Source organism: Micrasema longulum, unplaced genomic scaffold (assembly GCF_059751315.1).
Source record: "Micrasema longulum isolate JH-2025_06_02 unplaced genomic scaffold, ASM5975131v1 h1tg001127l, whole genome shotgun sequence".
Classification (NCBI taxonomy): domain Eukaryota; kingdom Metazoa; phylum Arthropoda; class Insecta; order Trichoptera; family Brachycentridae; genus Micrasema; species Micrasema longulum.
The window spans coordinates 53,452-68,765 of record NW_028278315.1 but is presented as its reverse complement, the minus strand read 5'-3'; the positions used below and the strand labels follow the sequence as shown (position 1 = coordinate 68,765).

The 15,314-nt window shown below is 39.9% G+C and overlaps 1 protein-coding gene across 1 annotated transcript; it reads right to left on the bottom strand.

The window, feature by feature from the left end:
* Positions 1-15,314, bottom strand: LOC148276923 (uncharacterized). Its single transcript, XM_088233585.1, has 5 exons — positions 15,200-15,314; positions 9,956-10,258; positions 6,507-6,843; positions 6,236-6,418; positions 1-5,828 (listed from the first exon to the last, which is right to left on the bottom strand). Exons 2-5 carry the CDS (start codon positions 10,222-10,224, stop codon positions 285-287), a joined length of 6,333 nt encoding a protein of 2,110 aa, XP_088089711.1. The 5' UTR covers positions 10,225-10,258; positions 15,200-15,314; the 3' UTR covers positions 1-284.

Below are 15,314 nucleotides of genomic sequence, written 5' to 3'. Positions count from 1 at the left end.
TTTTGTGCATCTTTTAATTTATTTAGTGTCTCCGCTTAAATTTTGACTGTTCATTTAGGGCGGATTTTCTCCTGCCGAATTGCGAAGCGGCAATCTAACCAAATGGTAGAAATCTACGTAAAGCGAAGTCAGTCCCGCTAAATAGTTTCTAGCTTTTATTATTTTACGTTTTTCTTTAGTGTTGAAGATGCTTTGTCGAGAAAACGGCGTTGTTCGTGCAATGCTGCAGCGTGTAACAAAGTATTTCCTCGCGTACTCAGAACGCCAATAGTTTCACGATGTCTTCACGACCACCGGACGTGGCTGTCCAAATTTACATAGCATCCATTTATTTCTTCCGAATCTGAAACAGCGACTTCCTGCATCATTCTTTCTAGACTCGCAACTTCCGGATGGTTTGGCCCTAAGATACTTTTCATTCGATCGTATCCTGTCGTCATTATTTCGACAGCTTCGGATTTTTTTTTCAGCAGGATCAAACACGCCGAAATTTTCTTTCGAGTACCGAGAGTTTGGATATTTTCCGGCCCCAGCTGCGTCATTTGGTGACTAAAGACGGAGTAAAATAAATCCAACGCTTCCTCTAATTTCTTCAGTCCAGCTAAAGCCGTGCCCATGTTGTACATGGCCTTCAACGTGTCCGAGTGGTACGGGCCCCAGAACAATTTCTTAGCTTCGTAGACCTGCTGGAACATGGAAAATGCTTCCTCATACTTGCCCTGACAGCTCAAGATGGCCGCGGTGTTGCCCAGAATGCTGGAAGTCAACGAGGGATCCGGGCGGACCGAGAGGCACATACGGTACGTCTCTTCGTTTAGGCTGAGCGCTTCGTCGTATCGCCGGACGCAGCCCAGAGTCGACGCTTTGCACATCCGAGTGCGCAGCGTATCCGAGTGATCTTTCCCTAAAAGTTTTTCTTGCGACTCTAAGACAGAGTCGCATATGTCCAGCGCTTCCTCGTACCTGGCTAATGTTTCCAGGGTAGATGCGACATCCACCCTCGTCCACATAGTGACTCTGTTATAATCTCCGAACGCATTTTTTCTCAAGGTGTAAATTTCGCTTCGTAAGTCTAAAGCTTCCGTATACCGGGATAAGTAGAAAAGTATCCTAGCCTTTTCCGCCGAGAGTTCCCACACAACCGGATTATCTTCACCCATAATATCGATAGTAGCCTTCAGATGTGTTTGCAGGAAATCGAGAGCTTCCGGGTAGCGTTCTTTAAAAACTAGCGCGTCATAAATATGTTTTACGACCGATGTATCTTTTTGCAATACGTCCTGCAGCTTTTCTGTTTCGGGGAATTCGTGTCGTATCGCGACGACCAGCATCGAGTGGTTATCCGCATTTCGCGCTCTCCTCACCATTTCAATATCCTCCGATCCTCGGAGATCCTCAATCACGCTGATGTCGCCATTCTGAACCTTCTTAAACGATTCAGCGACAAACTTGATCAAATCTCTTATATTTCGATCTGTAGGAACCTCCTCATCGCTATCCGGATCTTGGAATATAGCGTCGTGGGATAAGAGTTGCCGCACTAGATCGTGTCGAGACGACGCTATGGCGTAGTGTAAGGGTGCTTTCTTTTCCCTATCGAGGCTATTGGGGTTGGCTTTGTGCCCGAGAAGAATGTCGCATATTTCCGCGTGTCCTAGTTGAACAGCCAGATGCAGAGGAGTCGAGCCTCGGCTGGAGCTCGCAGATAGCGAAGCGCCGCGAGATATCGAGAGCTCCACGGCGGGTATATTGCCGCACGCAGTGGCCGAAAACAACGAGGCGGTAGAGTTCAACAGATTCAGAATATCACTATCCGTGGCGTAGTCTTTTGGCTCTTTGCCATTCTGGTCACAGGCGTCGTAGTGCGCTCCGGCCGCAATCAGATCCCTCAGAATGCAGAGGTTCCCTCGCGCGGCGGCGAGGTGAAGCGGCCTCATGCCTGTTGCGGTGGCGCAGTTGACATCGGCCCCGTGCGATATCAACAGCGCGGCCGCCTCAGCTTGCGAAACGTGCGCGGCATAGTGCAACAAACTGATCCCCTGAAAATCCGCATCATTCACATCCACCCCGGCCTCGAGGAAATAGTCAATAACGGGGAGACGCCCTCGGTTGATAGCCACGTGTATCGGCTTTAGACCGGCTGAATTCCTCCGATCTTTATCCGCACCTTTCTGGAGTAGGTATTCTACGATCGGTATGTGACCTTCGTGAGCCGCGATATGAAGCATCGTGCATTTCATTCCGTCTTCGTCATCGACGGCGACATCCCCGATGTCAAAAAACAAACGCACTACGTCTAGATAGCCTCTGGCAACCGCTAGTTCTACCGTAGATATGTTCTTCTTATCTTCGTGCCTGACATTTCTGGCTCCGGCGCGGAGTAGGGACTCCGCCACGTCGTGCAATCCATTCATGGCAGCTTTACACAGATCGCCGTCACTCGGTGACGCTTCATTAGCCAATAATAAATGGAGGAAGTCCTTATGGTTGCGAACGGTAGCGACTCCCGACGGCGTGAGACCACTGCTATTCGCGCGATGGACGCTAGCCCCCCTCTTGAGCAGCTCTTTAGCTAAATTACAGTTTGCGTAGCGAGCCGCTATATGCAACAATGTATCGCCGTTACTATCTACTACGTTGATATTAATTTTTGTATTTTTCAAGAGAGTTTCAATGAGTGCGGAGTGACCACTCTTGGCGGCCATTATCAAGGGCTTCCCGTGCGCCGCATTGACATCAGCGCCGCGCTCTATCAAGAGTCGGAGGAGTTCTAGGAAGTTGTAATTGACAGCTCGACACAGCGCTGTTTCTCCGTCTCGTTTGGCTGCCTCTATATTTGCTCCGCTATCGAGAAGAATCCTAGCAACTTCCGTGTGATTGTATTCAGCAGCGATGATCAACGGAGTAAATCCATCCTCTGTGACCGCGTTCACATCGGCGTTTTCTGCAATCAGCCATGTTACCAATTGACCGTGTCCAAATAAGCACGCCCTATGCAATGGAGTGCTGTTACTTACATTTCCGGCATCGATATTGGCTCCTTTGTCGAGCAAAATTTGAAGTATATTCTTCGAACGAGGTTTAGCCACCGCCAGATGCAAAGGTGTCGATTTTTTCTTATTTACTGCGTTGACATTCGCTCCTCTAGCGATTAACTCCTCGGATATTTCGCAGTGACCTTCGGCAGCACCGGCGTGTAATGGAGTCCACCCGTCCTCAGAAGCGCTATCGACCAGGGCACCTTCCGACAGCAAAGTGCGTACGGCTTCTGTGTGACCGTACGTCGAAGCCAGATATAACGGAGTCATGAAACTTTCATTTTTACAATTAACGTCGATGCTTTTACCGACGAGTATTTTAATGATATCGCTGTGACCGCCGATAGACGCAAAGTGCAACGCTGTGCACCCGCTCGAATCTTTTGCAATCGGATTCGCGCCCATCTTCAATAAGCATTCTACATTTTCCGAATGTCCCTTCCGGGCCGAGCACATTAAAGGAGTCATTCCATTATATCTGGTGGCATTTATATCCGCGCCCTTTTCTACTAAAAGGCGAACGACCTCGCAATCGTTATGGAATGCGGCGGCGTGAAGAGCGGTTTCAGAAAATACGTATTCGGTGTCGGTGACGGACGCTCCGTTGTCGAGAAGTACTTTCACGACATCCGTGTTTGAGAGGTACTTAGCGGTGACAGCCCTGAACAAGGGCGTATTCCCAGAAGTTGGAGACTTTAGGTTGACTTTAGCGCCCCGCACTATCAAGAGTTTAACAATCTCCAGATGGCAGTGGCTAGCGGCGAAGTGCAGCGGCCGGTCCCCGCCCGAGCATCTAGCGTCGACGTTCGCCCCGTGATCCAGTAGCAAATTGACCATCGCGAGATAGCCGTACTCGGCGGCTTCGTGAATGGCCGCGATTCCAGTGTCCCTGTGAAAAGAATCCACTTCCACATCGCGATGATTCAATAAAACCTCCGCAACTCGGATGTGGTTGTTCCGGACGGCCATGTGCAAGGGCCGAGCGTCCATCCTTCCCTTCGCAGCGGCGCTGGCTCCGAGATCCAACAACGCCCGAACTGTTTCGGTCTGTCCGTTTTGAGCCGCGATGTGCAGCGGTGTTCGGTCGATGTTGTCCCGCTCGTCGACACTCAAACTCGCACTCCGTACCAAATACCGCACTGTGTCGCTTCGCCCGTGAGCCGCCGCAGAGTGCAAGGGAGTCTGTCCGTAAACGTCTCGCACATCCGTACTGATCTTTTTCTCCGAAACGAGGTAGCGGACTAAATCTGTATTGTGGCTTCCAGCTGCCAAATGCAGAGCGGTCTGTGACTTGAGATTCCTGAAGTTGATTTCGGCTCCTCGCTCTAAATAGCCTCGCAACTCCGGGAGATTTCCGCGAACCAGCGCATCGCACATATTTTCTCGAACTTCGAGAATAGACAAGTCCCTCTTGAATTTGGTTTCTAGCTCATCCGCATCGCCGCAGTAAACTTTTCCTAGATAAAATTCGTTTCCCAGATTGGCCATGTTTTCCACGAGCAATTTCGCATTGTAATATACCGATATGAAAGGGTCGGTAAAGAAAGTATCGACCAGGGGGCTTCCGTGGGCTAAGTAATTCCGCAGCCCTCTTCCGGTCAGAATGGGAGTGTCACCTTCGATGAAGAGGCTATTGCCTATGAGACACTCGGTAGTTTCCAGATCAGACATTATATCGAGGACGAGTAGTTCTATCTTGGACCGTTCAGTGCTGCTCTTAATGATTGTCGACAATCTATTGTTTGGTGTATCTAAAATTTCACGCAGTTTGACCAACTTGTGGGCGAGTGATTTATGAAGTACGGTATCGACAGGTGATTCAGCATCATCACTTTCAATCTTTTCGCCAACTGGTTTGGAATCGATCGGGCATCTTTCCTTTTTTCCAGTTTGTTTTTTATTATACGACTTTTTAGTTTGAGCGCTATTCGTTTTCGATTTTGGCTTTTTAATCTTGTGAGCGATGAGTAGGCGCTTGTATTCGTCGATCCACCTCGTGCTGTTATTTTCGTAGGCGAATATGTGGTGAATCGCAAAAATTATGTCGGCCAGTCGCTCTCCCCCGTCCTCCAGTCGGGCGCGAGTGCTTCGGTAAAATTCGGCCATCGAGGAGGTCAGATCTTCGAAGACTTTCAAGTCTGAGAAGTTGGCGGAGTTCGGCCGGAGCTTGTTCAGGATGACCAGAGCGGCGAGCCTGATTTGGATGATGGAGTTTTCGGCCATCCGATAGGATCTTTCCTGGAAAATGTACTCGCAGAAATCTTTGAGCATCCGCAAACCGACGGAGTACTCTCGAATAATGTTTTGAATGTCCCTTGCACTGTAAATGACCTTGTTTATCTGTCGCAACAAGTCTTCTTCGTAATCCGTCATGTCTGGAACATTACGGCCGATTTCTCGAAAGAGAGTTTCCAATTTGGTCTGTTCTTTCGTGTTTTGGTCTAACGTTATCGTGTCCGTCTCGTCCAAAATGAAAACGTCTTGGAACACGTCCATTAACTTATCCATTTCACTCACCCGTTGGACGTCGGTGATGGCGTCTAAGGTTTGTTTGATCTTGTCCATCTTCGCGGAGTAGAGCCAGCGTGAGATGACGAGTCCGATCTTCTTGATGTCATTTTGAATGTGAGAGAACGCGTCCGTGTCTTCCCGGAGGGTGAAGGTGTTGGCGTGAGCGAGGCAGTCGCGCAGCTTGGTGACGAGGGGCCGGATAGACTCCAGGAACATCTCGGGAGGAGCGGTAGACAAGTTGGGGGAGTCAGCAGTATCCTTGAGTTGCTCTCCCAGTACCTAAAATCATAATTCTGTTTATATATATGATTACATTTTTACAGATCTGAAAACACGAGGTATATTTATTTATTATACGAGTTATGTTCAGAAATTAAGTGCATGATATTTTCATATTTTTTTAGAAAAAGTCTATTTGAAAAAAAATAATACAATCTTGTTTAAACGCCCGTCCTCACTCTCCGGATGGCCGGTGAAGACTGAGAGACCCAGTGTTCGTTAACTGACTCCCCCACTACCATTTCCAACCGGTTTATTTTAGCATTCTTCAGGGGCATGAATTCCAACATAATTTTAATTACAGAAAACTGACAATCGAACTCTCCAAACATGCGAAATTCCCGTTATTTTCTGAACACCCTCGTATAATCTGTAAATTAGGGAGCGAACACGAGGCGTGCGCTTACCTGCAACACTCTCTCCACGGGAATATCCGCTCGTATACAGCTGGACATAGTTTCCAGAGAGTACATATCCCTGACCTCCCTATAGTCCTGGTAGAGTCGGACCAAGCCCGGAGCTTGCTGCTGCAGTCTCCTGACAGCTTCCGGGCGCCCGACTTTCGCCGGAGACGACTCCTCAATCAGCGCCTGTAATTCACAACACGTCAATAGGACATATTCCCTTCTCTAATTTGTTAAATAAACATTATATTTCTATTAAAACTTTTATACTCACATTGATTAAATCTAACTCCAACAGCCGGCTCGCGAAGCACCTCAGATTAGCCTGCACTCTCTCCAGGGTCAGTGCAGATCTGTAGTAGACGTTCATCCGGCTGGGGTGAGTGTGCGCAGAGGCAAACATCACGAGGCAGAAGACCACCTCGTCCCAGGGAAGGGAGGCTCGCAGGGCGGGCTGCAGCTTCAGGCTGTGAGCCAGAAGGGCCGCGAGCCGCACGCGGTGCAGAAACGGCGCCGTGACGTCGGCGACTGCGGGATCGCACAGGCGGGCCAGGACGGCAGTCAGCAGGCGCAGACGGGCGGCGATAGACGCACTCTCCGCATCGGGAGCTCTAGACACCAAAGAGTATCAGTATACCACGGTAGTTTAAAAGCACTAGGACTTGGGCATTGAAAGAACGACAGAAGAAACTTATAAGATACTCAATGTTTACTATGACTGCCCCCTGCACGAGATGTATCAACTCGATGACTCCGCGATCTGGTCTCCCTTCTGTGTAGGCCGGATAAATCATATTGAATCGGCGCAACGTCGTCTGCTAAGAAAAGAAGCGTGGATGATTGGCCTCGAGAGGGGAGACTGCACTAACTGGAAGCGCGATGCAGAAGCTTGAGTGAAGATCTATGCGACATCCCATCGGTGATAGGTAATAAAGAACTCACACGAGAGGTAGTATTATACATGATCAATATACTGCAGGCTATTGGTAAAATAAACCAAAGTAGGGAAGAAAATGCCGAACACTCCTCTAGTGGAACGGAAGGCCTGTTGACTGCTGCCAACAGACCGGCTTCTCCTGAAGAGTTTTAAGTGGTTTCCTCTCCACGTGAGCAAATGCTGAGAAGTTCCTGATTAGCCCACATTAATATATCCCTCCTGATCCCAATAGTTTAGATAAATTTTAAGATATTTAATTGCAGAAAAATCCACTTTTTGAAATATAAACCTTGTATATTATAAGCAAGGTAAATAATAAAGCAACTCCCATATAAAAAATAAAAAAAAACTAACTGAGTCGAGTCTACAAAAACGTAGGAATAACATCGACTCCATATTTGTATTTAATTGACTAAATGGCTTAATTTTTGTACCATCGTTACTGGAACAAATGGCATTCGATGTTCCAATCCGCCAGTTGCGAAATAATAATGTGCTGTTCCTTGATCAGCACAGCTCAAAATATAGCTTGCATACACCAACGTCCCAGTGAGGGATTCCACTGTTTTCTAATTTATTTATTTTTAGCGTACTATTTAACTAAGCAAAAATATACATTATTTTTTTTGTGCGTTATTTACAAAGATATGATTTTTTAAAGTTACATTTATCAAATACCGCGCCAAATGACTGTAATCAGTGTGTCACTTTTCAGTAGTGACGTCACGAAACGGTTGGCGTTCTTACTTTCACCGACCTGATAAGAATCTATGGAATATTGCTTTGATTACTTCATTTAGTTGATCATAATTTGCTCATTTCTATGTTATGTTTCTTTTTACGAACGTTTCGATTTAGAAAAACCTAGAAAGTTGACATAATCTCTGGTTGAAATGTCAACAAAGTATTATTTGCCGGATTTCAGGTCGTAGATCGTAATCGAATTATTCGCCGCCAAATCACCAATCACAAATTATACTCTTTTTTTTCTATGGTCAAAACGTTCCTTACAAGGTGCAGGGGCTTTAAAGCGGAAACCGGAAATACTACACGTAGATACAAGGAGTGACGTCATTATTTACGATTTTAAAATGAATACTATTTTCAACATTTTTTATTTATTTTTGCGTGCGTTTTTGAGATATATCATCCTACTCCAAAAATTTTAAATATTCACGTGTACACGAAAACATTTTTAAAATTGAATTCCGGGTTGGGCTGGAATTCCTCATTGTGTCGCATTGTAAACTCGAGACAAGATCTGGATTTTTTTGGTATACACATCACTAAGATAGACCAGATCTTGTCTTGAGGTAGTAATTATTATTTATTTGATTCCTCTGCCAGTTTCAGTATACCCCATTCACAGTGATTTCACATTTAGTCATACTTTAATTTCTTTCAAAAAACCTTAACATTGGATTTATCAACATTCATGAGCAAATCTTTCATACCGATAACCATAGAACTAGCTATGGTTTTCATTCTCCTATGCCCAGAATTCTCAGGTCTGCCAACAAACATACCATTCTTGATTTCTTTGATAACAAGTTGTCTTCTTTCAAACGATAACTGAATCAAATTCAATTATAAACACCTCTCTCCCGCTTCCACTCCCACAAAGTCTACTATAAACCATTGAGTCTTTCTAATTTTTTTATAATAATTTTCTATGTATAAATGTGTCCATAAAAATGCCCATTGGGCGTATATATAAATAAATAAAATAAAATAAAATGTAATAAATAAACATTCGTCTGGAAAATCCAATTATATACGACTACTCACTGAACTATGAAATATTATCATCTGTGTCTAGTATACGAGATTTGGGTATTATACTTGACACTAAACTTTCTTTTACAATTCATATTGAACATGTTATCAATAAATTCTTAAAACTTCTTGGATTTATTGACAGCACAGCTGACTTCAAAAATATCAATACCCTTAAAACTCTCTTCTGTTCCCTAGTTCGCCCGCATCTGGAGTATTCCTCCGTTATCTGGTCTCCATATTATGATGTTCACATCAAGAATATTGAATCAGTTCAACATCGATTTTTGAGAAAGATAGGCTGGAGGTTGGGCTTATCCAGAGACCAATATACGTATAATGAGCTAGAAACTAGCTTAAATATATCTTCTCTTTGAGACCGTCGAAATAAATCCGACCTTCTAGTCCTATTTAAAATTCTCAACTCACTCTTTGATGCGCCTGAACTACTGAACTCGATCAAATTAAATATCCCAACTAGAAACCTCAGACAAAACTTACTCTTTCATACCGATAACCATAGAACTAACTATGGTTTTCATTCCCCTATGCCCAGAATTCTTAGGTCTGCCAACAAACATACCAGTCTTGATTTCTTTGATAACAAGTTGTCTTCTTTCAAACACCTCTCTCCCGCTTCCACTCCCACCAAGTCTACCATATACCATTGTCTTTCTACTTTCCTTTATAATAATTTTCTATGTATAATTTTCTATATTGGGCGTCTATATAAATAAATCGTTTCCCTCGCATACATTGTAGACTTTGTGATATAGTATGTTAAATACCCACTCTCTCAACTGATAAAAATAAAACAATTCCTGCCACGATAGAACCAACTACTGAGCCAGATAATTACGAGATAAAATGATTTGTATAAATAAACTAAAAAAATAAATAAAAATATGTCGATGTCACTAAAACTGTCTTTGAAGGCAGCCCAAGAGTGCTGTTTTTCATGTTATTAGTCTGTGAGAGTGAAATGTCGAAGAGTATTGACTGAACCTTACCTGAGTATTGCGGTCGGCTTTTTCAAATCTTCATCAGATTTGGTAGAAAACCGCAACTGGACAAGTTGGCAACACACCGCGTGCTCCATGTCCTCACCGAGCCGCACATTCCACAGCCTCAGGTCGCTGTAAGCTCTAGCGATGTGGGAATCCACTTCGTCATCAGACAACTCTCGGCGCCACCTTCCAACCAGAGGCTCCAAGCTGCGAGCATCTTCGCTGCGGATGGCCTCATACACCTCTCTTTGTTTTTTTGTATAATTATTCATTTTACTGTTAAATATTTGATAATCTATTTAAGTTCTGCAAAGTAAACGTTGATATGTTCCATTAAAAGATAGATGGGTATCAAAACAATAAGTCTTTTTTTTTAGAAATCAGGTTGCGAACAGAACGACCAGTGTATAATTAAATCGGAGCGGAGATTGTCCTTTTTCTTTTGTCGAGCGAAACAAAAAGAGACTTAAACATTGTTTGTTGCTGCAAATAATTTTAAAGGGGGACATCCGCTACACGCACTTAAGGACACCAGTCAAACTCTAGAATAAGTGACGTCATAAAACAACCCTTTTCTAAACAATGTTTTGTTTTATTACTATTCTTTAATATTTGGGGAACAAATATAAACATTGGCTTAAGCACCTTATAGATGTAGTAAGGGTACACGAAGGCGCGTTAAGGTCACTGATTTAGTCACAGTACATTAAAACGGAGAAATTAAGTTCAAGAATTGTCTCATTTAGGAAGTCTCGAAAAACATGATTTAGGGGCCGTTATGCCATTTTTTAAATTTTTTATATTTTTTATTTGTTTATTTTTCCATACATATATTATTTACATAGAAATATAATTACAAAATACACTTTAGAAAAATACATCTTAAAATTAAGCTATAACATAAATTGGAAAAAATGCTCACAAAGACTTCAGCGTCTGAGCGTGGGCCATTCCTTTTTTAATTATTAAAAAGTTTAAAGCATATAAATATGGTATGACACGAAAAGAAAAGAAAAATAAAATAAAAACCAAATCAACATATCGTCGTTGCACATCAAATATGGGCCATGTGACTCGGAGCACATTCTGAGCAAATCATCAAAATGTGACTTTTTGGCATAAAGTAATCAATATTTTAAATAAATATATTACTTTATTGAAAAACACAGCATTTTTCCTACTTCGTCCCATACACAGAAGTGTTATTTTCGGTTTAGTTTATTTTTTAAATTGTTTTTATCGATTTTCTCAGAATGTGCTCCGAGTCACATGGCCCATATTTGATGTGCAAAGACAATATGCTGATATTACGAAAAAATGATTTATTTGCCAAATGCATTTTTTTTTTTAAATGTGTCTATCTGTTCCTTCCATACTAATCCAAGACCTCAAACCTACTTTAAACTGTACCAGTAATTTAATGTTTTGTAGTTTCTTAAAAAAGATTGAAGGATCTCGGAGCAACATGTGAGGAGTGCCTCTGTGCGAACTTAGTTCTGCATCCTGGAACTGACAGTACACTATCGGATCTATTACTAATACGATTTGAATTATTACTAAACAATTCCCTATTCAAGAATTCATATTTCAGGCACTGAAATAAATATAATTTTCTAAAACTAAGGAGTCCACTCTCTACGTATAATTGATTACTAGGAAATAGTCTATGTTTTTTGTAAATTATTTTAATTATATTTTTCTGTGCAATTTCTATTGAGCGACTATGCGCGTCTAAGACTCCTCCCCACCCTATTATACCATGTGAATCAAAGCGTAATATACAATTTTTAATTTTTATTTGGTTAAGATATTTTTACGTCTTTTTAAAACACAAGATAAATATCATGACAAGGAAATGACAAAAATCATCCCATTTTTTTTATTTAAAAAAAGCAAATTTAGATTCAGTAGAAAAAATAATTATTCGCCAAAGCAATTGCAACAAAACTAACTGCGATTTAACATGTTCAGTACTTGTTACAACAGATAAAATTAAATATCTCAGTGTATACATAGAGCAAAACTTCAAATGGAAAGACCATATCTATGTTTAATTTGCTGAATGGCTTAATTTATTTATTTATAAATTTATAGCAAAAAAAATAATATACATACTTAATAACCGGGAATCTATATGAACCAATTAATGTAAAATGAAAACGGAGTGTTCTCTGTTTATGATAGTCTCCATCTAACATGGCACAGCCTGTTCTAAGATGGAGATTTTCTATCTTTAGAGCATAAGTAGTCCTATACTAATAAAACAATAACATAAAAAAGAAAAACTAAAACTACTTAATTATAAATGCCTAGCTAATCAAATATAAGAAATTAAAAACCGTTATTATACAAATATAAAGTATGATTATGTGCCAAGAATACATGTTATATTAACATAAATAATTTTGTTTAATGTATAATAAAACAAATATAAAGCAATGAAATACATAAAAAAATGAATAATATGTGTACCAATTATATAAAGTACTACGTTTTTTGATTTACATATATTTTTCAAAAAAATCTCTCGCTACACTATTTATATGGGCAGTTATTTTTATTTTAAACTTTGTTTTACATTTTGAGTCTTTTATATTTGGCAATAAATCATTAAATATTTTTGGAGCAATTACAATGTATTGCTTTTTACCAAAGGCGGTTGATACAAATGGGACAATACAGTTAATTTGTGTTGCTGAACGAGTGTTTATATTTTGATGTACCATCGTTACTGGAACAAGTGGCATTCAATGTTCCGATCCGCCGGTTGCGAAATAATAATGTGCTGTTCCTCGATCAGCACAGCGCAAACTATGGCTCGCATGCACCAATGTCCCGATTGTGTCGTATTGTAAACTCGAGACAAGATCTAGCCTTTTTTAGTGTAAGTCTTCATAGATTAAAAAAATTAGTGCCTGTGTTTATTATAAGAAATTGTATTTACCATCGTTTGAATGGACTGCATAAGTCCGTCAAATAAATAAATAAATACAGTAGACACTATTTTTAAAATAAATTCCACCCTACAAATTTATAAAGAAGAAAAATAAAAGAATTTGAGATGAATAAGTCACTAAGATACCAAAATAATATTAATACCCTGAATTCCACAAAAGTCATGGTCAAAATAGCTTTGTCTTTAAATGTGTTAAAAATTACAATAATCTCCCCAATGAACTAAAAACTATTAAAACTAATATATCAATAAATAAATTCAAAGTAAATCTAAAATTTTAAATTCGGAGCTCGATTGTTGTGAACTCCTGAATCTCATTAACTTCAAAATACCTAATCGAGTCACTAGAAGTACGGAGTTGTTTGCAACTACGAGTACATACGTGGGTACTAACTATGCACGACACTCCCATTCCGCGTTTACGTTCCTTAGCCAACAAATTTACTTGTGAAATAGACATTTTTAATACGACAATTATCAATTTTAAAACGTTCTTAAATGCACTGTTTGAAACAAATTATTAATGTCGTAATAAAACTTTCTTTTTCATACAATTCTTTCTCTGTTTTTGATGTGTATTATTATTATCTTATCTCTTTCTGATATTAATTTATCAAATATTTTTGTGTACCGTATATTATATTATTTTCACATATATACTTACTGTTGACTAATTTTCATTATTTGTTTTTAACAATAATTTGTTGATACCATTTTTTTTATACTTATAAGTATATGAAAATGTATTTATTTTTTTGTTTGAATTCTTTACAAGTTATTTACAATTTGCTTTTTAATTCAATTACTTTTATTATATCCATATAATTTATTTTTTTTCTTTTTTACTATGTAAAGTTTCACTTTTAATTTTGCATGGCAGTATGCTTCTTATTGTTTCTAAATGTATACAAAAAAGCATTGTTTATCTTTTAAATTTTCACGCACTATGTTTGTACTTAACTGTATATTTTTTGTAAATGCCCCTTGGGCGTATTGTAAAATTAAATAAATAAAATAAAATAAAATAAAGAAATTTTTGAGTTAGTGTAAAAACTGCATTAAATTTCAATTAGTATGAATGTATTTTTATTTTATGTTTTTCTTTATATTTCGTCTAAGTTTTTTTTTCTCGTGTACTCGTATATTCAAAATTATATAAATTCTTGCGATTAACACTATAGAGAGTTGAGGCCTTTAGTATCAAAGATGGCCAAATGCATAGAATTAAGAATAGTCCAGAAACCGCATTCGCGCATCAAACAAAAGGCAACTAAACTACTCCTTAATGAGTAGGTTTACGTTTTGACCCATTAGTTTCTTTGTAGACGTCGCTCAGTGCGCAACTTCTGATTTTAATTCAACGATGCCGTGTTTTGTCCTTTTTAAGTGTAGAAATACTGCTAGGATCTTAAAGAAACAGGATGGGATCACATTTCATGTGTAATTAGCAAATGAATGTGTATGTAACAAATGCATTACTTAAAAATTGAATTATTTTTCCATCTGTCAGATTGTCGAAGAAACAAAATGAACACTTCGTTAGTGTTGCCAGGGTAGTAAATTTTTCTACCCTACTTTGCTCATCTAATGAGAGAACTTATGAAAATTGGATCTCGGATTAAACAACTCTATCGTGGACATTTGACAGACATTATCTTTTAAACATCAAGTATTATTTGACGTGATATAAAAATATCTGTTTTATGTAAAATAAAATTTGTTTTATATTTTAAGTTCAAAGTTCATTAATTCAATTACTCTTATTAAATGACCCTTTACTTATCTATCGTCAATCAATATTTCCGCGTGTGCACAATTAAATTTTAGAGAAATTAACAAATTGCTTTTTTAACGTAACATTTGTGTTATAATTATATGTTTTCCCATCGTGCAACATTACGCAACGACGTCGCGAATGCGCGCGGCGAAAGTGAGGCATAGTGAGGGAATTATTGGACACAGTCCGATGTATTCAAATATGATTCTACGCTCCTTCTGGACTATTCTTAATTCTATGTCTAGCACATTTTTTTATTTTCATACGACTTTGCCACATTACTCTGAAATCTGTTCGAATAAAATTCGCAATCTAAAAGACGGAAAACTGGTCTTTGGGATCTGGCAACACTGCCTGGGTGTGTCTTTGATTTGTGACTAAACCGTCAAAAAATCAAAATATGCAAGGGTGACGCAGAGATAATGTAGAACTATAGGGTGACGTCCTTGACGTTTTCGAGCGAGTTATCAATGCGACAATACCAATTCAAATAGACAGTTTTAGGAGTACTTACAATTAAAATTCCTAACAAACACCTTCATTGACTTTTTTCTTGACTGAGAAAAAGTTCTTATTTTTTCGGCGTAATCCTCCACCGCGCGGTCTGCATTTTTTGTTTAGTCACCCGG

Coding starts and splice junctions, on each gene's coding strand:
- LOC148276923 (XM_088233585.1), bottom strand. CDS start 10,224: ATGAATAATTATACAAAAAAACAAAGAGAGGTGTATGAGGCCATCCGC. Junction 6,844..9,955: donor AAGCCGACCGCAATACTCAG/GTAAGGTTCAGT, acceptor TTTGGTGTCTAG/AGCTCCCGATGCGGAGAGTG. Junction 6,419..6,506: donor TGGAGTTAGATTTAATCAAT/GTGAGTATAAAA, acceptor TGTGAATTACAG/GCGCTGATTGAGGAGTCGTC.